Source organism: Lingula anatina, chromosome 2 (assembly GCF_051362555.1).
Source record: "Lingula anatina isolate TDL-2025a chromosome 2, LinAna3.0, whole genome shotgun sequence".
NCBI lineage: Eukaryota > Metazoa > Brachiopoda > Lingulata > Lingulida > Lingulidae > Lingula > Lingula anatina.
This window is the reverse complement of record NC_141768.1, coordinates 25,492,841-25,515,085: the sequence shown is the minus strand read 5'-3', so window position 1 is coordinate 25,515,085 and position 22,245 is coordinate 25,492,841. Positions and strand designations below refer to the sequence as shown.

Here is a 22,245-nt window from a genome sequence, read left to right as displayed (position 1 = left end):
TTTCCAGAAAAAAAGCAGCTTTACCTCCCGTCAGTATAAGAGGGAGATAGATTAAGCACACAATCACATCACTAATCTCATTCCTGTTCGTGTTGTATTTTTTGTTTACGAGCAACATAGGTCTACATGTCCGTGGGAAACAGTATTTTGTTAATACCGACTCAAACAAAAGCATAAAAAAAGTGCTAAATATGTAGGCCTATAAACGCAGGTCGTAAAATAAAGGACTTGTACGGGTCTTGTCAACTATGCTTCAACACATTCGGAAAAAGAATTTTGATTTAAAAAAAATCATTGCGATAGATGCGACAGATCATAAACAACTCGTCACAATGGCATTACGTGGTTGTGACCATCACAACTGCATAGTGGTTCGAAAAAGCAGAATCCACGTGGAAAGGATAAAGCTTAGATGCCTGAGATGAAATACATCTAGCTGCTAAGGATTTCACCAGATTTCACCACATCCAGTACAGGTATCTGCTGAGCAAAGTGACAGGTTTAGTGGGTGAAAGTCGACAGTTCTGACTCTAAATGTCTTTTACTGTTGCTGTGCATGTCGGCTCAACTGCAGGTAGTGAGTTTTGTTCCGGCTTGAAGTAAGTATTCGTGACTTTACAGTCCCAGAAGAAAGGCTTAAGCACCATTCGGTTAACTACAGGGGCAAACCATCAGCAGTGCGTAGTACATAAGTACATTTATAGATAAATAACGTTAAATATTGATAAATATCGGCGCCATTGCTATCTTAATTCCTCTGTCTCGATATCGATGGTCGAACATTAGAACATGTGCTTAGAGAGACATGGTATAAAACTACAATATTGGTTTTTAACATTTCCAGATGACTTTACATTGTTAGAATTGCCATTTGTACCGGTACATGTCGTTACACTCCGTCAGGGACGACTGCATTTGTACTGTTACTGCTGTGAATCTATCAAAGCGAATGCTGACCTTCATAGATTTCACGTTAGTCAGCCAGGCACAAGCACTGAAACAGTGGCAGGCTCTCTTCAAGGTTGAATGATCTCGTATTGAAGGCGTGTTACCTACTTTTTTATCTTGTGGAAAATCCAGTTTGGATGAATTTTTTAAAAAAATGACAAAGTATAAATGTGCTTGTCTAAAGAGGGGGTGGGTGGGCATGCCACCTCGCCCCAAAATGACCAAAACGGCAGTTAAGCAAAATTAAATAAAGGTAAACAAGATAAAACCAAACATATTTTTTTGAACTACATATTGCAAAATTTCCAGACCAACTATTTTATAATTTATGTTTAAATGGATGGACCCAAGATTTTGCAGGGGGGGGGGGGTAGCTAGAGACAAAAGGGGGAAAATATTTATGCAGTGTTATAGGCTCTTTAACAAAGATTATTAGCAGATACAGGTAAATGGATAGGACAAATATTTAACACTAATCATTTGTGTTTTAACATTACCTTATCCACAAATTTTCTTGTGCCTCTCTAGCATCCCCCCCCCTTAACAAAATCTTAAAGCCATACCTAAGTGATTTGGCAAAATGAAAAATATGCCTTCATGGCCCCAGAAAATATAGAGTTAAAACTGAAACAATGATACTGAAGTTAAACAAAGATTTAGAGCTGTGTACATGTACAGTGTAGTTTCCCCCCCATTCATAGGGGATGTCAAGCTGGATTGTGATGTTTTGTAGTTATAACGAGTAGCAGGGGTAAATGTAGCATAGGCAAATTTAGTAGGGATATTGTAAGCCAGGTATATTCAGTTTCCAAATGGTCAATTAATACTGATGCATTTGTTTGTTCATGGTAATTGCATTTAAGTCATTTGTTAAGAACACTGCTTAGTGCTGAATGATAAGAAGGTTAATAAAGTGTTCCACAACAAAACTTTGACATTCTGATAACAGGGTAGAAAATTTCTGTACTAAATTTTTTGCTCCTTTTCAGATAAGGCTTAGCGTGTGTCTGACTTGACGCCATTGATTAGATTTTGACACTTGACCAGAGGAGAGATTTGAATGCGTTTTCTGCTGCACTCAAGGTAAGACAACTTGCATTAAAATTGGTCCCATGTTGATTGGCTGTGCATTGAATAATTATGCTTGACTCTCACATTTATGATGATAATAATAATAATAATTTATTGAGCTCTTAATAAAACGTGATATATCTGTAGCCACAGTTAAAGATGCAATTGAAGTAAGTATACATGTCATATCTTTGCCATAAACCCAACCAAATGCCACCATATAGTTCCAAGTAGCATAACTTAAATATGTAAAGGGTATTGTTTCACATTTCTCCAAAAATTATATTGTAGTTGTGAGAGATACTGGTAGTAAGGTGAATTGATATATATGTGTAATGGGGAGTCTGCCTTCTATTCATATGTAACTTAAATGTTAACTACACATTAGAAATAGACGCAATTAAAGCTGTTCCAGACATATGATTTTGATAAATAATTGTCAGATTTGTCTCTTTTTAAGATGAGTTCAAAAACAAAAAGACAGCAGTCAGAAGAAGAACTTGAGTTTGAGTTTGATATCAACCATGTCCAGTTCAACAACACTGGGAGATTTTACCTGAAGTTAACTCTACAAAGCACAGCTGATGCTGAGCTGAGTCAAGTCCAACTCAGGAAAAATGGGAAGGCGGACATACTACGGAGTAACGAAGCCTTCACTGATGTAATATCGCAGTCTGGCCTGAATCAGCTCTACGAATTTACCAACAGAAATTACACTTTTATGTTCCCAAAAGGTACAAAGAAAAACCTGAAATTACTTTTGGTACCACTTTTATTGTTAAAAGAAAAGTAAAGAAAAAAAACTGATTAAAGTGTGTTCAAATAGCTCTTATGTACTACTAATGCATATGTGAAGTACTCAATATAACTCAGCTATATTAATCTGAAATTGTCACATATTTACAAATGATCTCTCCGTCCTTTGATTTAAAATTAAGTAAGAATACTCTAGTCTAGTTTATGACACTGGTTAGATCAACATTACTGAGCTTTGTTTAGCAAGGGTTTTTATTTCAATTAAGTTATGTGTTAGTTAATGAACATAATTGCCGTTTCAATATTCCAGGTTTCTGTACCTCTAGAAGTGAAGTGTTTCTGTTGGTGGATGCTTTTCATTGCCCTGACAGAAATGATGACCAGGGGAAGAAGGTTGGGGATGCCAAACTGGTCATCTACCCAAGGCCAGAGCTTTGGTCAGATGGTCGTGCCAAAAGTGGTCCTCTCAGAGGGGAGATATACTCCATTACAGATATATTGAATCTTGTGAAGACACTCAGCACTGAGAAAATTCCAGTTCACTGTGGAAGACTGAAATGCACTGCCACTCTCAGAGGGGATTCTTCCCCTGTAGGTGGTCCTGTTGGCTCCCCAAGACCACACAAGGTGATGGGTGGACAGCCGGACACCAGCAAAATGTCTCCAGCAAGACAAGAGGCAGGCAGGATGTTGTACTTTAAGGAAGATACTGCTGATAGCCTCACCACCCCTGGGGACAATGACTGGGTGGTTTTCCCCTCTCCCCCACCTACAGGACTTGGGAAACCTTTGAATGCTGAGGTTATTGATATAGAATGTGAAACTTTCATTGTACAAAAATTATTTTTTTAAAAGTATTTATTTATTTATTTACACTGTTTCTAGTCCATTTTACAATCATGACTATGACTTATGAACATAATAATATGAATTTCAAAGTTAATTCAATATTTTATTGTCTTGTGTGAATGTTTTAATCATAAATACATTTTGAAAGTTTAAAAAATCACAGGTACTTTGCTTCGTTAATTTGAAAGGTCGTGGAGTCCCCTTTAAAGGATGGCAGACTAGAGACAAGACAAGGAGGTCAAAGTTTGTGGAACCATGTTGCTAAACCTGGAAAAGAACAGATTCTTTTGATTATACATGGTGCCAACAGTTTGCCCTCAAACAAAGATGGCAGAATTCCATCTCCATATGTGACAGTGTGAGCTATCAAAATTTATGATCAATCTTGAATAAACAAATATGCAAATGAAAAAAATCAGAAAAAGTAACACAGTTTGTATGATTTCATTGCTGCATTTATAATGAACATTTTCACCCATTGATACAATATTTATATTTATTTACTCTATTTATTGCTATCAGTAAAACTCAAAGTGACCAAGAGCACGGAAGAAAAGCCCAGGGCGTGACCCACCCCAGTATACCTCCCACCCACTCCCCATCCTGGGAGGAGGCTGTCACGGTGGAGTATGATGCTGCAGTTAGCAAAAAAGAGGGTGAGATGTGTGAAGAGTTACTGTGAAGTGGACAACTGAAAAATTTATGAACTATGAACAAAAAAAAAAAAAAAAATGAAAGGGAGGATTAGATTGAGAGGCAGACAACATAAAGTTTGAGACAAAAAAGGGGAATTTTTTTCTTAAGTATTGACAAAATTTTTTAGCATGGAAGATATTAAAAAATTTAATGAGTTAAGATGGTATCTCAGCATTCCTTCTTTTCATTATGTTTGTCAGTGGTAAAAATATTTGCTATTTTGTTTCATTAAGTCCTGATTGTGACAGTGGCAGATAATCCATCAAAGCAGACCCTTGTTTCCTGTCGTCTGCCAATCTTCTATCTGCAGCCTTTCCATCCGTATCACTTAGAAATGGTCATGGTGAGAAAACTTTTATAAGATCTGCTCATAATGATGATTGGATTATTATCGCCCCTTTTTCTTTGCATTATTTCTATTTTTTAATGCTTTTGGGAAATGTTTTTAATTAATCAAAACAACAAGAACCAAACATATTATAGAATTAACATAAATTATCAAGTATTATATAATACCATATCATATTAGAATGAACATTTTCCATACGAACACAGTTTTCCTATCCAAGTTTTGTCGATGAACCAGTTTAAATGTGCTATGTAAAATTATCCATTTTATAACTGAAATGCACTTTTTATATATGTACTCACTGTATATAGTTTGAGTTATAAAGTGAAACTTGTTTTCAAAATCGGAAGCCCTGCAGAGATATTCCCAGTGGTTCCAGATTATTTGTGTCCTTGATGAGGAAATCCAGCACTCTCCCAAGGGATATGTCTTCACCTAACTATTGTGCCTTGGAGGTGGGTGTGGCTTTTTACTTTCACTTTCACTTTGATTGCATTTTATTTATGCTTTTATTTTTAAAAGTTTTGAAAGTTGAAGTTTAGTCTATGGGTGTTAATTTAAATGAACTTTAAATTATGGACTTTAACGTAAAAGAAAAAAAAAACAATGAAATGACTAGTGAGGTAAAACAAATAAAGAAAAGTGATATTTTGCGATGATTTGGTATGTTTTAATTAATTGAGGACAAAACCAAACAAAACCTAGTTGACTATAGGTTTGAATCAGACTGCTGCATGATGTGTGCCAAAATTTTGATCCCCACCCCCCACCCCTCATTCCTTTTTAAAAACCCCAAACTACAAACAACATTTTTCAGGTACTTCTGAGATCAGTCCACCAGCCCTTTGTAAACTCCAGAGGTTCTGTGATAGCTGTTGCTAGGGTGGTGCCTGACTATCATCATTACAAGTAGGTGGACAGTAGCATTATGCCTTATTGTTTGATGTTGTTTTTCCTTTTAAATTGTCTTTCACCAAAAGATGTGTCTTGGATGGATCTTTTGTGCTTATAAACATTTACCAGCAATCAAGGAGGAAGCAGCATGCCCATTTTAAGCATCATTCTGCTTATTGGATCTCTGTCTTGTTAAGTGTATCATCATTTTATCTTAGCTTAACTAATTACACACAGTAACCAAGTGAAAGGATTTTTATTTAACATTAGGTGTTGTGTTATGATGCTTTCACTCCCACTAACATGCAGCAACTAAAACATTTACAACATTACAAAATGGTTGATGCTTTCCTTCTTACCATAGTTCATATTTTTATTTATAAAATTTGACTATATACCACCTATGATTTAAACATTGAAGATGTAACTCATTTCAGAATTTATTATTACAAAATTTGTCCATCATTTTAGGCATAAGTACCTTTCAAAAATCAGCATGATCAGATTATTTTTACGAAAGTTATTATTTTTACTAGTCTAAGAATATACCTGTTTAGGTTGAAATGAAGCAATGGGAATGTTTTTTTTTTGTGACAGGTGTCAGAACTTTTATTTTCACATATTTCCCAGCTTTACTCTGTAGTTGAAACTTTGACCATTTCAGACAGTCCAGTTTGTCCAGTTTCCCCAGGACAGCAGGGATCACTCTTAGTACAGTGTCATTTCCTTCACCTCACCCTTCTTCGTTTTCTATTGCTCCACACCAGTCACAGGGGTACCCACAGGTGAGGAGCTGCCAAAGATAAAAAATTCTCATCGATTTCATTCCATTTGATACAGTGTACAATTAATTTGAAAAAATAATTTTTCTGCTATGCAGATACCATAATGGATTGTTGAATATTTTTGAAATAAAGAATTTTTTCAGTTAAATATTTTCAGTTATATTTTTTGTATAGAATTATAAAAAGTATATTCATTTTTCCCTTACAATTTTTTATTACTTATCATATAAACTCTTAATGACTTTCTCTGCTAGGTGTCACTTCCCGGCTATCCCCAAGAAAAGCCCGTATGGAATCATCCATTTCTGTTCAACAATGTCCGGGACAATGCCACTCTCTTCACTCCTGGTGCTGCGCTAGTAATTGAGTTTTACTTTGCTTCCATGGGTAAATTGTCATTAATCTTTATATTTAATTTGATACTTTTTATTATTGCAACAGAAAATTGTCAGACTAATGGTTTGTTTGAAATTTGTTTTGACTATTACATGTAGGGCTTGGCATACTGTAATTATATTTAGCCAAATTTTAAACAAATTTTAATTTGGTCACAGAAAATGAAAAAAATATAGTATACATTTATTTGGCCAAACTTATTTTTAATTTAGATGAATTCAATTTAATTTTGGAACCAACCATGTTTGTGGTAGAGATCATAATGGTATAAAAAATACATTAACCATTACCATATATCAGAATTGTATTTTGGCTATAGACATACATAAATCTGCCCATACACCAAGCACACCCTGTGTTTAAGAGGATTCTCCGGAAACTCGCCTCTATGATCAGCCTGTAGAGTAGGGTTTCCATTGACCTCTGACACTCAGGGTGTTTGTGGTCTGTTCCAGCACTGAATGAGGTGACATGGAGGGTGCGTAGTCCAGTGGGGTTTGCCACGTTGCTGCTGGACCAGCATGTCTACAAGCAGCTGTCAACTGAGAGGGCTGGGATGGGGCTCAGGGTGGAGGGACTGGTTATACAGGTATGTGTGTAAAAAAAACCCTTTACACTGGAGGGTACGGATCCTTTCTGCGTCCTTTGTGCAACCATGAAACTGGCATCGCTGTGGTCGTAGAAAGAAGGCACAAGCATCGCTTTGGTTACAAAATGAATTCTCAATTATCAGCCTGTTGTGGGCATGTAAAGTTATTGTTTTTTTACTCTCAAACGGGGCTGTACTTCAGGACACAAAAAGGATGCTGTCCAGTGTAAAGGGGGCTTAATGGAGTAATTTAATGGTTATCTGGTGTGGTTATCATTATTCCAGCTTGAGCATGATTTTATTGAGTTGAGTCTCGCCATTTCCTTTGCCTTTTCAGTGTTTTTTTTATGCTTCCATTGCAAAAAAGATAATTTTGAGATTGTAGAAAATAAACACTTTATAGCATACATGAGTGACAACTCTTTCAGAAAATGGTTAAAAATGTTGAAATTCATAAAAAATCTAATCCAAGATATTTGAAGTCATATCTCATTGTTTATTGTTTAAGGGTTCAACATTGAACACTTTTGATGGAAAAATGCCTGCAATAAATCTTCTGCTGAGATTGATCACCAACGAGGTACATAGGTTATTTGCCTGGTCCATTCTTTGTAATCTGTGTTGTTATTTAAATGATTAAAATGTCCATTTTTACTATTCAGAAAGTATTTCATTGAAATTACTGTACATGCGCCACAACAATATAACACCTTTAAAAGGTAGAAAAAATAATTTCATCATCATTTAATTTTATTTACAGGTGAATATTAAAAGTATGGGGAAAATTCTCTCCATGATATGCACCAGAATGGAAAATGATTTTTTTTCCTTCAGAGACCGGATTCCTTGGTATCAGCAACAAACCCAGACATCCTCCCAATGTTGGACTTAACTCATTCCCATTCAGACACTGAAACAGTCCATGAACCAAAAGCAGAGATTTTGACAGTGGATCATGATGTAAATGACACTTTGGGGGAGTATTTCCACCAGGAGGAGCCCAGTATACAAGACAGGCCAACAACAGTGGGGCAAGAACAAGAAGATGACAGTGACTCAGAGATGGAGCCAGTTCCAGAACCAACCCTCACACTCCAAAGGAAGAAAAAAAAGCCACTGTCTGTGAGTGGTGTAATCCTTTCTTCCTTTTAATATTTTTAGAGGTTTAAAGGAAGAAAAAAGCCACTGTCTGTAAGTGGTGTAATCCTTTCTTCCTTTTAATATTTTTGTAAGGTTTAAAGGAAGAAAAAAGCCACTGTCTGTAAGTAGTGTAATCCTTTCTTCCTTTTAATATTTTTGAAAGGTTTAAAAGAAGAAAAAAGCCACTGTCTGTGAGTGGTGTAATCCTTTTTAATATTTTTGAAAGATTTATAGATTAAAGGTCCTTTTATTCCTGAATATTTGTGATGAAAAATCTTTCCTTATACCTGATTTTTGTTTTAATGTCTTTTTCCACTTCAATGTATTTTAAATGTTTAAACAAATATTATTTTGTTTCTGAATAATTATGATGACAAAAAATATTTCCCATTTGTGTATTTCTGGTTTTTCTAATACAGGTATAGTTTTTCATATTCTTTATTTTTATTTTCCACAACAGTCAGAAGTACTTTTAAGAAATAAACATGAATTAATAAATAATCATACGCACCACTGACCATCATACATGTACATGGTATCACATGAGTAATGAAGGTTTTCTTCATGGTAAGTTAGCTGGAAAGACTGAGTCAGGCCTTAAGGAGTTTGCAGTTTTGCTGTGGTCTATTCATAGAAATCATGTTTGTGGTCTGCATTCGTTTTGCCCAGGTGATAGAGATAAGGAAATGATAATTTTTCTTTGATATTTCACTTCACCTTGGTATAGTTAGTTACAAACTCTTCTTCTGTTGCCAGTGCTAATGGTGTTTGCACAAACTTACTCTGTGTATTTTGTTTGATGCTGTGCATGGTAACTAAAACATGATATTTTGCATATCTTTTCATATGGAGCAGGATTTAAGTTGAAATAAACCCAATATCTTCCAGGAGTTTGCATTTCCCCCTATGCCAAAGTTTTGACCAATCAAACCAGGTGTGAGTAACGGAAGGGCCAATCAAAGCCAGAGTTTTGCACCTCTCACGGTGATAACTGTATTTGTTTACTCAGCCTTGCCGCTCTAGCTGATAGTCGTCAGGTACACTAAAGCCTACCCAAACATTACACACAAATGACGGAGCCCTGCTTTATTCAGTGCAGAATAGCTTGACCTTTAAAATTTATTTGGGGTTACTCAGATTTCACTGTAAGGAGGGCAAAGTGCTCTGGGATGTAATTTGCTCAAAATGGCGGTCTCCTTTAAAGAATTAGTGGCCTGCTCTAGAAAAGTTTGACAAGTGTTGATGTGTATGGTTTTTGGCTGATCAGACAAGACCACCATGGCGACTATGTACTATAGGCCATATACTTCACAGGTAATTCCTTTATTTGTATAGACTGTACTATTTAGGGGCTGTCATTTGGTAGGGTTTCATGCAACTATACTGTAGCCTAGTGTTGGATATAAGGTCCTAGTTATGTGCAGCTGTTTAAGTATTTCTAGCCATTTATTTATTTCTATGTTTACTAGTATTTGAGTTTTGTTACATGATACATGTATAGTGTATTACAATGTACAGTTTGTACATGTAGGTGTGACTGGTTTTGAAGAGTACAGATGCATTTTTAACTACACATGCATGCACTATACATACACTGCAGGCCGGTAGCCAGGGGGGGTTCGGGGGGTTCGAAAGAACTGCCCCTTTTGCTGGAAAAAGGTCCACTCTGGGTAAAATTTGATCTAGGTACATGAAGTTTTTATGGAAAAAGGTCCACTTTTTCAGAAAACGAACCCCCCTTTTGAAATTGCTGGCTACGGGCCTGCACTGTATATATCCTTGTTCTTGTCCATACATACTAGCTATTACATGTAGACATCACAGTCTGTGATGAATACTACCACATGTTTCAGTAGTGTTAAATACTGTTATGTAATCAGATGTTGTTTACTTAATCAGTTTTTATCTACTAATACAATGCCTGGTATTTAAAAGAAAGGTAAGCAATTTGTGTGTGTGTGTGTGTGTGTGTGTGTGTGTGTGTGTGTGTGTGTGTGTGCTCAAAAGAAATGTCAGAATTAGACCCACATAAGAGTGGAGAAACAGACATATATCAGGGTTTCATCCTTAATTTAATTACTGGTCTGGAGTACTGTACACGTAGTTATCTCAGCATAATCATCAATCATATTTTTTCACAAATATTTGTTTTACACTGTCAGTTGTGTTAAACCCATGCAGATCTCTTCCTCAGTAAATGGAAAGTCTTTGTGATTATTCACTGACCCACTGCTTGAGTGTTTACAGAGACGGTGAGAGTAAATTTCTTCACATCGCAATCAATAAATTTCCCCGTTTCAAAGATATTTAGTACTTTTAGTCGCTCAGCAATATTTTATTGGTTGAAGTAAACTTGAGTGTTTGTGCAGAAATTATGCTGTTAGCAGACATGTAATTTGGGTCAAAGAGAATTTTATGGTAATGAATATTTAATTGAAAATGTTTGTTATGCTTCTGTGTAATTCCCTCTAAAGTTGTACGAAAGAAAATGCTTTTGATTGAGCTTTAAAGTACTCATCAGATAAAAAAGAATGTAGATCGATTTTACCTTGCTATGCACATGGTAATTTTCCTATAGTAACCCAGTATACACTGTGACATTTTTATCCAGTCATAATTGAAAAAATTATCAGTGGTAATTAAAGTTATGCTGTATTGCCCTCACCACATTTTATCACACTGATAACAAGATATACAATTAACTTATAACAAGAATGTTTCAATCCCAGGCGGCTTCCCAACTCTCATGGGGGGGTTCGTTAATCAGAATCTTTTATGGCAGGTAACTGTAATTGTACCACCAGCGTTAGCGCTGGCGGTACACATGGTTTTAGTCCCGTCCGGTCCGTTCCGCCGGCTCCTGCGGCTCCGCCGGCTCCGCCGCCATGTTACCGTTACCGCTTCTCCTCCTAGATGGTAAGGGCCCCCATACCCATCTCTTGGATTTAGGTCACCTATAATCTCAACTCGTTCCACATAAAATTTGGGCTTTGTCGGTATTGGGGTCTAGGTGTGGCACTCATTGCAATGCACCCTTGTCCAAAAATGGCAAAATTAAATGCTAATTATCTACCCTACGGAAGGAATTATGGGAAAAATTTCTACAGACGGCTTTCCAAAAGTCATATGTGTAGATTTCAAATATGCCCTTGGATTTGACCTTTGACCTTTATTTCAAGGTTAAACGGGCAAAAATTTTCAAAAAAATGAATTTTTTTACGAAAAAAAAATTATTTGCGCTGTTATTCAGACACCACACAGACTTAACCAATAATATTATTGGAAAGTGTTACCCTTCAGGTCATCTTTCATCTGTGTGAATTTGGGGTCAATCGGTGCATTTTCAAGGGTGTAGCGGCCATAAGATACCGAAACTGAAAACTGTCTCTAATTCGGGAACCGTTAATGCTAGAGACCCATTCTTTTTTGCATTTTGTAGAGCATGTAAAGCCCAACACTGGAAGTGGTCTCCGTTTTTTTGTATTCCATACGGTTTTCGAGTTACGCTGTATCAAAAAGTACATATTGGTGGTGAAAGCAAAATGTGCAGTACGGTAATGGATAATAAATTTTGAACTCTGGGAAAATAAAACATAAGGCTTGGCAAAGCAGACAACTTGTGGTCAAAAATGACATTATTTCATCAAATTTGAACTTCTGGAACTTCAGAGCACCTCCCATTTCAAGAATTTTGACCAAAATGACCTTTTCTTTATTTTAATTAATTTTTTCTGTAGGAAATTTAGGGCACATTAAGGTAACTCCGAAATTATAACATTTAGTCCCTTATATCTCCAAAACTGGCAGAGATAGGTCCATAGTTACTATTGAAGTTGAATAGGAAGTCATATACTGGCAATCTTACTGTGACCTTGAAATTGACCTTTGACCTACTTTTCACCATAAATTGAACTTTGCAAATTTTGCTACCCTTTTATCTCCAAAACTGGCAGAGATAGGTCCATAGTTACTATTGAAGTTGAATAGGAAGTCATATACTGGCAATCTAAATGTGACCTTAAAATTGACCTTTGACCTACTTTTCACCATGAACTGAACTTTGCAAATTTTGCCTCCCTTTTATCTCCAAAACTGGCAGAGATAGGTCCATAGTTACTATTGAACTTGAATATGAAGTCATATACTGGCAATCTAAATGTGACCTTGAAATTGACCTTTGACCTACTTTTCACCATGAACTGAACTTTGGAAATTTTGCTTCCCTTTTATCTCCAAAACTAGCAGAGATAGGTCCATAGTCACTATTGAAGTTGAATAGGAAGTCATATACTGGCAATCTAAATGTGACCTTAAAATTGACCTTTGACCTACTTTTCACCATGAACTGAACTCTGCTAATTTCTTTCTCTTTTAACTCCAAACCTGGCAGAGATAGGTCCATAGTTTCTATTGAAGTTGAATAGGAAGTCATATACTGGCAATCTAAATGTGACCTTGAAATTGACCTTTGATCTACTTTTTATCATGAATTGAACTTTGCAAATTTTGGTTCCCTTTTTTCTCCAAAACTGGCAGAGATAGGTCCATAGTTACTATTGAACTTGAATAGGAAGTCATATACTGGCAATCTTTCTGTGACCTTGAAATTGACCTTTGACCTACTTTTCATCATGAACTGAACTTTGCAAATTTTGCTTCCCTTTTATCTCCAAAGTTACGCTGTATCAAAAAGTACATTTTGGTGGTTAAAGCAAAATGTGCTGTACGGTAATGGATAATAAATTTTGAACTCCGGAAAAATAAAACATAAGGCTTGGCAAAGCAGGCAACTTGTGGTTGAAAATGACATTATTTCATCAAATTTGAACATCTGGAACTTCAGAGCACCTCCCATTTCAAGAATTTTTACCAAAATGACCTTTTCTTTATTTTAATTAATTCTTTCCGTAGGAAATTTATGGCACATTATGGTAACTCCAAAATTATAACATTTAGTCCCTTATATCTCCAAAACTGGCAGAGATAAGTCCATAGTTACTATTGAAGTTGAATAGGAAGTCATGTACTGGCAATCTTACTGTGACCTTGAAATTGACCTTTGAACTACTTTTCACCATGAACTGAACTTTGCAAATTTTGCCTCCCTTTTATCTCCAAAACTGGCAGAGATAGGTCCATACTTTCTATTGAACTTGAATATGAAGTCATATACTGGCAACCTTACTGTGACCTTGAAATTGACCTTTGACCTACTTTTCACCATGAACTGAACTTTGCAAATTTTGCTTCCCTTTTATCTCCAAAACTGACAGAGATAGGTCCATAGTTACTATTGAAGTTGAATAGGAAGTCATATACTGGCAATCTAAATGTGACTCTAAAATTGACCTTTGGCCTACTTTTCACCATGAACTGAACTTTGCAAATTTTGCTTCCCTTTTATCTCCAAAGTTACGCTGTATCAAAAAGTACATATTGGTGGTTAAAGCAAAATGTGCAGTACAGTAATGGATAATAAATTTTGAACTCCGGAATAAGGCTTGGCAAAGCAGACAACTTGTGGTCAAAAATGACATTATTTCATCAAATTAGAACATCTGGAACTTCAGAGCACCTCCCATTTCAAGAATTTTGACCAAAATGACCTTTTCTTTATTTTAATTAATTTTTTCTGTAGGAAATTTATGGCACATTATGGTAACTTCAAAATTATAACATTTAGTCCCTTATATCTCCAAAACTGGCAGAGATAGGTCCATAGTTACTATTGAAGTTGAATAGGAAGTCATATACTGACAATCTAAATGTGACTTTGAAATTGACCTTTGACCTACTTTTCACCATGAGTTGAACTTTGCAAATTTTGGTTCCCTTTTATCTCCAAAACTGGCAGAGATAGGTCCATAGTTACTTTTGAACTTGAATAGGAAGTCATATACTGGCAATCTAAATGTGACCTTGAAATTGACCTTTGACCTACTTTTTATCATGAATTGAACTTTGCAAATTTTGGTTCCCTTTTATTTCCAAAACTAGCGAGATAGGTCCATAGTTACTATTGAAGTTGAATAGGAAGTCATATACTGGCAATCTAAGTGTGACCTTGAAATTGACCTTTGACCTACTTATAATCATGAACTGAACTCTGCTTATTTCTTTCTCTTTTAACTCCAAACCTGGCAGAGATAGGTCCATAGTTACTATTGAAGTTGAATAGGAAGTCATATACTGGCAATTTACTGTGACCTTGAAATTGACCTTTGACCTACCTTACGATGAACTTAATTTTGATTGTACCATTTAAAGTTATATATTTTTTGCGTATTTTGAAAATTCTTGTTGATTGCATTTTTATAGCTTGTCAAGCATAAGACTGGTGGCTGTGTCTCTTATTTTGTGTATGTGGGGGTCTATACGAATGCGCTTGCTCCAGCTGGTGGTACAATATTCGGAGGCGGTATCGCCTCTCTGATCCTCTAGTTATGATCTGTATGTACTGCTTGCAGCTCTGCAATAATATAAATGTGATGAAATACATCTGTTCAATCGCCAGGGCGGAAATCCTCTAGAGAACTCGACAGCCGACTCGACCCACATTCAGATTGTAGTATTGGACAGCTCAATTCATCATGCATGGCTGTTTTAATTGTTGTCCGTGATCATGTATCATGTTACTGTCAAGATTTAACATGTAGCATACATGTGGATGTCTAAATGCATATTAGCAGAATGGATTGTAAACTTCAGAGCTTTCAGTTCTGTTTTATATTCTGTCTGTGTTGGAATGTGGTATCTTGACTGTAAATCTCCATGTTGTCAGGATTTTGTAACTTGGAAACAAAAGAATGTAAATTGTTTTTTTTTTCTTCCATATCAGCGGTTTTGTTCAAAATGGTCTGTTATTACTTATCAGACAGTGAATATGAGAATGCACTTTAATATCCAACTTAGTTCCTGATGGAGATGAGGAATGAAAGAAGCGTGAAAGCTATATTTGAAGAAATCTGGGTCTTTAAGTTGTATGCTGTAAGGGAATTGATGACAGCATGTATACACATGCATGTAGCATGACTTTTGTAAACTGGAATTCAAACCACATGGATGATAAATAAGATCATAGCAGTCAAAGTGAATGCTTTGACCTTTGAATTACACATTAAAAAAGAAAACAAAAAAACAGTATAACAGTTACTGGAAAATGGTTTCATTCCTCCATTTCAGCCTCTCCAAGATGGAGAATTTCCTGATTACAATGCAATGACGGCCGTGCTTCCAGAGTACCAGTATATTTTCACTGACGCTGATGATAAAGATGCCAAGGCTGGGAAGTCCAAGAAACCAGAGGGAAATAAAGAAAGGTGGCCTTTTATTTTAGAATTTGTTAGAAGTTGAATAATTATATCTTAAGTGTGTAATAATATTTATAATTATTTTTTGTTATTATTCTTTTTATGTAAATTTGCAATTTGTAACAGAGGTCTTTCAGAATTTAGATAGAAATGTACTTTGGAATATTTCAAACTTGTAAAATGCAACTGAAAATGGCTGAAGCCAAATATGTGATATTTGACTACTGTATAGGCAAAGTGATGACTTGGAGAAAACATCCATGGCTCTGCTGGACCATCAAATGAAAGAGCTAGAAAATTACCGGGCAGCCATTCACAAGATGGGCGATGACATTCTCACTCTGAGAAAACAGATTAAGGACCTGGAGGATCAGAACAGTGACTTGCGTAGACGTCTGAGCAACTATAATGATGCCACTAAACTCATGCTGGACTCAGCTGAACTGGACGGAATCTCAAAAGCTGAAATCTGCACAAGATACAGTGAGTTGAGTGATTTAATGTCGATACAGAACTTTTCAGTAGAAAAAACTGTGCTTGAAAATGTTTACACTGGGACTTGCTGGCACGGAAAAAGCATTTATGATTTTTTTCCAAAATTTACAAATGCAGACATAAATATTGCATTTTTTTAATATACTAGATCTCATTGCTAATCAGTATAGTTCTTTAGGTTGATGGTTCCAAAATGTTAATTTGCAAAAAAAAAGCATCAACCGTCATAAAATGTGTGGTCTTTTAATAAGGGGCATAATTTTGAAATTTAATGTAGAATATGTGGAAACTTAATTTTCTCTTCTACTTAGAGGCTTAGATGTTCACTTTTCTGTTTCAGTGTCACTAAAACAGAAACTGGCAAGTCAGACAGCAGAGTTGAAAAATTACAAGGAGAAAGTACAAAAGTTACAAAATGATCTTATCAAGGTAGGATCAGGTGTCAGTAATGCAGAACTTGGCTAAAAGCCATCCATGTACAAGTGTATCATATGTGTATCAGAAATTCTCCCTCCTGGGGTATGTATGTATGTATGTATGCATGCATTTCCCCATAGCAAAATGAACGTTTTGCAGCAAATCGCAAGAACATAAAAATCCTTTGAAAATTTGTAGCAAATTATCAAGAAGTTTTTGGCAGGGCTAATATTTTGCTAAGGGTACTCGTACCTCTCATATCTGGGAATAATGCTCCATATAAATAACCAATGGAGTTACTGTTTGTAGGTAACACATCTCTTTTATAATATTATTAATTAATTGAATTATTATTATAATAATTATTTTTTTAATTTTCAAGAAAAATGACAAGGAAAAAGAGTACATCAAAATGAACCAAGCCCACAGCTCTCAGCAGGAAGCCATTCAGAAACTTCAGACTAAAGCTCAGAAGGTAAAAAAACTTGAAGATGCCTGCCGACAACAGGAGAAAGTCATTGAGAGGATGGAGAAATTACTGGACAAACAGAGTAAAGGAAAGTCAAAAGGTATTCAAATGGGGCAAATGTGTCATTATATGTGTGCATGTGTAGGTGAGTGGGTGGACAGGCATGTGTTTATGTATGTGCATTATATTAAAGGTATATGCTTCTTATAATATTTTAAACAAATTATCGTGAAGTCAATCAGTCTCTCTCTCTCTCTCTCTCTCTCTCTCTCTCTCTCTCTCTCTCTCTCTCTCTCTCTCTCTCTCTCTCTCTCTCTCTCTCTCTCTCTCTCTCTCTCTCTCTCTCTCTCTCTCTCTCCACACACACATGCACAAGGGCATACTGTATGCACACACACACGCAATGAGTCACATAGGCAGAAGGAGAGACAGACAGAACTAAGATCAAATTCCAGTTATCTATTTGCTGGTTTTTAAATGCAGTTATTAGGTATACAGTTATATATACTGCAGGTCATTAAAGCAAACTTTGACCAATGTTACACAGTCAACTGTACTTTGTCAACCATCTTAGGCTGTATTCACAACAGCGAACTAACTAGTCTGCACATCACATATGGCGACCCCCATATAAACTTGATGAATCATCCCCTAATAGACAACGAATAGATTCCCAGTGGGGATTAGGCAACACGCATTCAAATGGGTCAGCCATATTTGATCTGTGGAGTAGTTAGTGCAGCCTAATTTTTTTCAGTCTCAGCAATCTTGGCCTAAAAACTTAAGTCATAAAGTGTTAGTTCTGCCTGCACACCACATTACTCCTGTCACAACTAACACAATGAACACCATCATTTCTTAAGATTATAACCTTTTGTCATATATAAATAGACTATATTTTTATCCTATTTATTTATTTATTTATTTTGATATTTTCATTGTTGTTGTTATTGTTTTGCTGGGAGAGTGAGTTTTATCACTACATGTTGCCTTCTAGGCATGGACAGCAGCACAGCTACGGAGGCCAATGAAATTTTGTTAGCCGAAAATAGACGACTTAGGATAGAAATTGAAGATCTGAAGGTAAGAAAACATTAAAAAGTAATGAAGATGTTTGATGCATGTACTTGTAATGTATGTACTAGAATCTGCATCAGACTTCATACAACAAATAAGGAAAATAGTCTCTCCGTAAAGCAATTTGTTAATCTTTACTTTGCATGTTACAAATGTGATTTCTTAAAATAGAAAAACTGTATGCTGTTTTGGCAATCCTCAAGCATAACAAAAAGCATATAATTCAACACAACAGTACAAAATCTCTAAATAAACTTTATGCTTAAAGTTACTGTTAAGATGTATGTGCATGTTTGTGTAAGTGCATGTTTTGAATACCCATCAGGACTTTCCTTCAAGCCTCAGTGCATGGAAAAGGCCCATCCTGAATAAAAATTTGATCAAAGTTTATGTCATTTCTCAAGGTGGGTCAACTGATGGGGTAAAAAAACTCCACTTTTTTTTTCAGAAAAAAAAAAACATCTTCCCCTTTGGAAAATCCTGGCTACAGGTCTGATCTTTGATTCCTACTAGAAAGTTTGGATGTTGTTTGTTTGTTTTGTTTATTTGTTTTGCATTGGACTTTGTCAATTTTAGGATAGACCAAATCCTGGCAAGGAGCCAGAAAATGATGTAGAGAAGCTTGAGCTGTACCAGGCCCTGGATAAGGCAGAGGGCAGGATTATGTCTTTGGAAAAACAGGTATGGTCCCAAGTCTGGCTTTCTCTTTTGTCTTACTGCCTTGTCAACTCTTTGTCTGTTATATTTACATGTTTTGGTGATTTTTAATGCAATTCTTGATGTAAAAATTGAAGTGAAATAAATGAAAAAAATTAATAAAAATGGAAAGAAGCACTACATGTTACAATTCAGTTCAGCTTTTCACATAATATATCTCTTCTGTCAATATTCCCTGGCAAGACTGAACCCTGGCTATTTTTTTGCAATAAATAATGCTAATGTTAGGAGGCAGAGGCGTCCAGTAAATCAACATGGCTCCAGCCAGGCAATTAAAATGCTGTTTCGCCCCATTTAGCACAGTGCTTAGTATGGTGCTAGCATGTGACTACACCTATTTTTAACACCCCTATGATTTCTGTAATGGAACCAAATAAAACATAGTGTTTAAAACTGCACTATGGCTCTCTAATAGTAATAATAAAGATACAGATGATTTCGTTGAAAGTATACCTTAATGGGTTTTACTTCAAATGCAGATTTCGGCAGAGTTAAAAATGGTAAAAGTGTATAAATAGTAGTTTTATTCATGATGTCTGATAATCATGACTAATTCACAAAGGCATTCACAATTTTCATTTAAGACAATGGGAAACTGAGTAAAAATTTTGATGTTCTGGAGTTACATGTGGCCTTAGTTCGTGTGGAGTGTTGTCCTGCTGTTTGTGAGTGCAGGCAAATGCAAGTGCCATGTTGTCTAAGATACTTCCTCTTTTCGTTATCTTCTAGTTGGCAGAGAACTCCAGACAGTGGGGGAAGGAACGTGCTGAACTGATGATAAAGCTGAACGAGGCCGAACATGGTTTTGGGCGAAGCTCACAGATGGTGCTACATGATTTCCCTCTGAAGGTTAGGTTCCCTGATTATATACACCTGGTGGAGAGAGAGAGAGAGAGAGAGAGAGAGAGAGAGAGAGAGAGAGAGAGAGAGAGAGAGAGAGAGAGAGGAGGAGTAGGTGGCTTCATTGTAATAAATTAAGGGTGGAAATTTTGTTATGGGGTGGGGGAGTAGTAATCAGATTTACTAAGGCTGTCTTATACACTCTTGAAAAGAAAAAAAGACCCCCCTCAAAAAAAAAAATAAATATATATATAAATAAATAGGGAAAAGAAAAGAAAAATTAAAAAAAAAAAAAATTCCAAGTCCTATGTAAACTACTCTAGTAACTAAATGGACATCTAATGCAATGTGCCATCACAGGAAGGCCCCCAGATCCCAGTGTAGTTTTATAAAAATATTATTTTGCTTTGGCAACGATTTTGGTAAGCATGTTGCCTTCATCATTTGTACAACACATTAATGATTCATTATGTGTCATCGAATGAAGTCCATGTAGTAAATTACTGTTAGACTGGCATAATCCTGTTTGTGCTGGCTTGTATCTGTGATCTTAAGCTTGGAGCCTTCATCCTGGTGACTGCTTGTACTGCATGAACTTAGGGACCGTTAACATGAAAAATCTATTTTCTAAAAATCTATTTGTGGTATCATGAAGTCTCTCTCTCTCTCTCTCTCTCTCTCTCCACGGCGTAATTACGGGCAGCGCGAGCCAGTTACTTAGTTACAAAGCTGTAATTAATTCTCGCCGCTGCCAGTTATTACACCGCGGGGTATTCAGGGCACAGACCGTGATCACAAAATACCGCAAATAGATTTTTAGAAAATAGATTTTTCATGTGAACAGTCCATTATAACACACAGCTAGTGAGTGTGGCTGTAGTTGGTCATGTATCTGAACAGGAGTGGTCAGACCAGCTTGTTTACAATGTAGGCAAAAAAAGGTCAATTATGAAGGATACTGAAGCCTTAATTATTGCCACTTCTACACATTAACACGCATTCTATGCATTAGTATTGATTCTAAGTGTTTTGCAGGTGCTATTATGTTTTGGAAAGACAACAAGCAGTAGATCCATGTATATAGAGACTCATATTTGTGTTAACATTCAGCCTCACTATACAATATTACCTCACATGTCATTCACATTTATATAGTACCAGTATATACTGGGTCCACGATATTAAATGTGCATGTCAACCTAGTTTATTGGCCTGCCTGGTATTTGCAAGTTTGCCAAAGACAGTTTAGTTGCAGTTAAAGTAGGTCAGTACAAAAAAAAGGCTGTAGCATGCACTACAATATATTGTATATTGCACTTAGTTACATTATGTTTTGTAGAAAAGCAGGTAATAAATCAACTTTGTGGAGTTCATGATTACACAAAGGCTATCAGTTCAGATCCCTGGGCAACAAATTGCTGAATTGTTGTAAAACAAAGAAAGTTGGTATTTTTGCTGTTTTCATATGGCATGTAATATGTTTTAAAGTGTACACGTGCTGAATCCCAAGACTGATGACCATTTTTTCTTGAATTCCTCTTCCAGTACCCTGATCAGGCCTACGATTACCCAGAAAAGGATGGCCCCTCTCGGAGATTCTCCAAGGGCCCTGGACGTTCCAGGTACCCAGGTTCGCCTAAGCTAGAGCCTCTTCATTATAAATGACAGGCAAGAGAGGCGGGATAGTCTAAAGATGGCATTTATCATGCTGTTCAGGTGTGGTAACTCTTTTAACTCAGTCCAGGTGTGGACATAAAAGCTATCAAAGTGTGATGTTAATCATCCGGACTCGCTGTGACTTAGACAAGGTGCACAGCAGGAAGCGACACTTTTGTACTGCAACACGCAAGCTGGCTGTAGTATGAGCACATCTTGAATATTGCCGTTATGTATACAAAAATGTTGGAAAAGCGATAAAGGTGTACTGCATATATGTGGAAAACCTGGAAATGCAGCTCAGAAAAATGATTTCCAGTACACTTTGTTTGATGCCAAATACATGCGTCTGATGTAACTGTTTCTTTCGTTTCTTAAAAATATTTTTGATACCTTAGTATACTTAAACATTATGATTTCAGTATAAATATATGACATATAAACCTAGATAATGGGCTAATGGAGGAAGGGCCTATATTAGTGAGAACCCCCCAAAATAAGTAAAAAAAAATTGTCAATATTATGGCTAGCTATGTGTGTGAACTGTTTTTATGAATTTTATCAGCACAGGGTACTTAGTTACTTACATAATGAAAGCTTATCAACAAAGGTTTTTTTCTTTAATTTGTCGGTGCAATAGACATTGAAACGTCTTTTATCTGTGATTATTATGTTTAACACTTATTTGTAGAAATTGTGAAGCATACTCTATGCTATGTAGGTTTGTCAACTCCCATAATAAAAGTTTAATTTTTCTTATTTTTGAACGTTTTGCTTCTTGTTCCTTTTTG

The 22,245-nt window shown here is 36.0% G+C and overlaps 1 protein-coding gene across 2 annotated transcripts; it reads left to right on the top strand.

Moving 5' to 3' along the window:
- Positions 1 to 347: 347 nt before the first annotated feature.
- LOC106181185 (coiled-coil domain-containing protein 33-like) lies at positions 348 to 22,221 on the top strand. 2 transcript variants are annotated; one of them, XM_087003872.1, is made up of 22 exons: positions 348 to 476; positions 1,938 to 2,031; positions 2,480 to 2,753; positions 3,086 to 3,576; positions 3,813 to 3,982; positions 4,147 to 4,280; positions 4,554 to 4,663; positions 5,020 to 5,124; positions 5,487 to 5,578; positions 6,228 to 6,348; positions 6,603 to 6,735; positions 7,200 to 7,333; positions 7,842 to 7,913; positions 8,168 to 8,455; positions 15,656 to 15,792; positions 16,016 to 16,266; positions 16,619 to 16,707; positions 17,078 to 17,264; positions 18,162 to 18,247; positions 18,818 to 18,922; positions 19,688 to 19,807; positions 21,344 to 22,221. In XM_087003872.1, exons 3-22 carry the CDS (start codon positions 2,480 to 2,482, stop codon positions 21,461 to 21,463), a joined length of 3,219 nt encoding a protein of 1,072 aa, XP_086859998.1. In that variant the 5' UTR covers positions 348 to 476; positions 1,938 to 2,031; the 3' UTR covers positions 21,464 to 22,221. The 2 variants fall into 2 exon arrangements, with proteins under 2 accessions (XP_086859998.1, XP_013420943.2); XM_013565489.2 differs by having other exon boundaries at positions 362 to 599.
- The last annotated feature ends 24 nt before the right edge of the window (positions 22,222 to 22,245 follow it).

Coding starts and splice junctions, on each gene's coding strand:
- LOC106181185 (XM_087003872.1), top strand. CDS start 2,480: ATGAGTTCAAAAACAAAAAGACAGCAGTCAGAAGAAGAACTTGAGTTT. Junction 6,349..6,602: donor AGTCACAGGGGTACCCACAG/GTGAGGAGCTGC, acceptor TTTCTCTGCTAG/GTGTCACTTCCCGGCTATCC. Junction 18,923..19,687: donor TTATGTCTTTGGAAAAACAG/GTATGGTCCCAA, acceptor GTTATCTTCTAG/TTGGCAGAGAACTCCAGACA.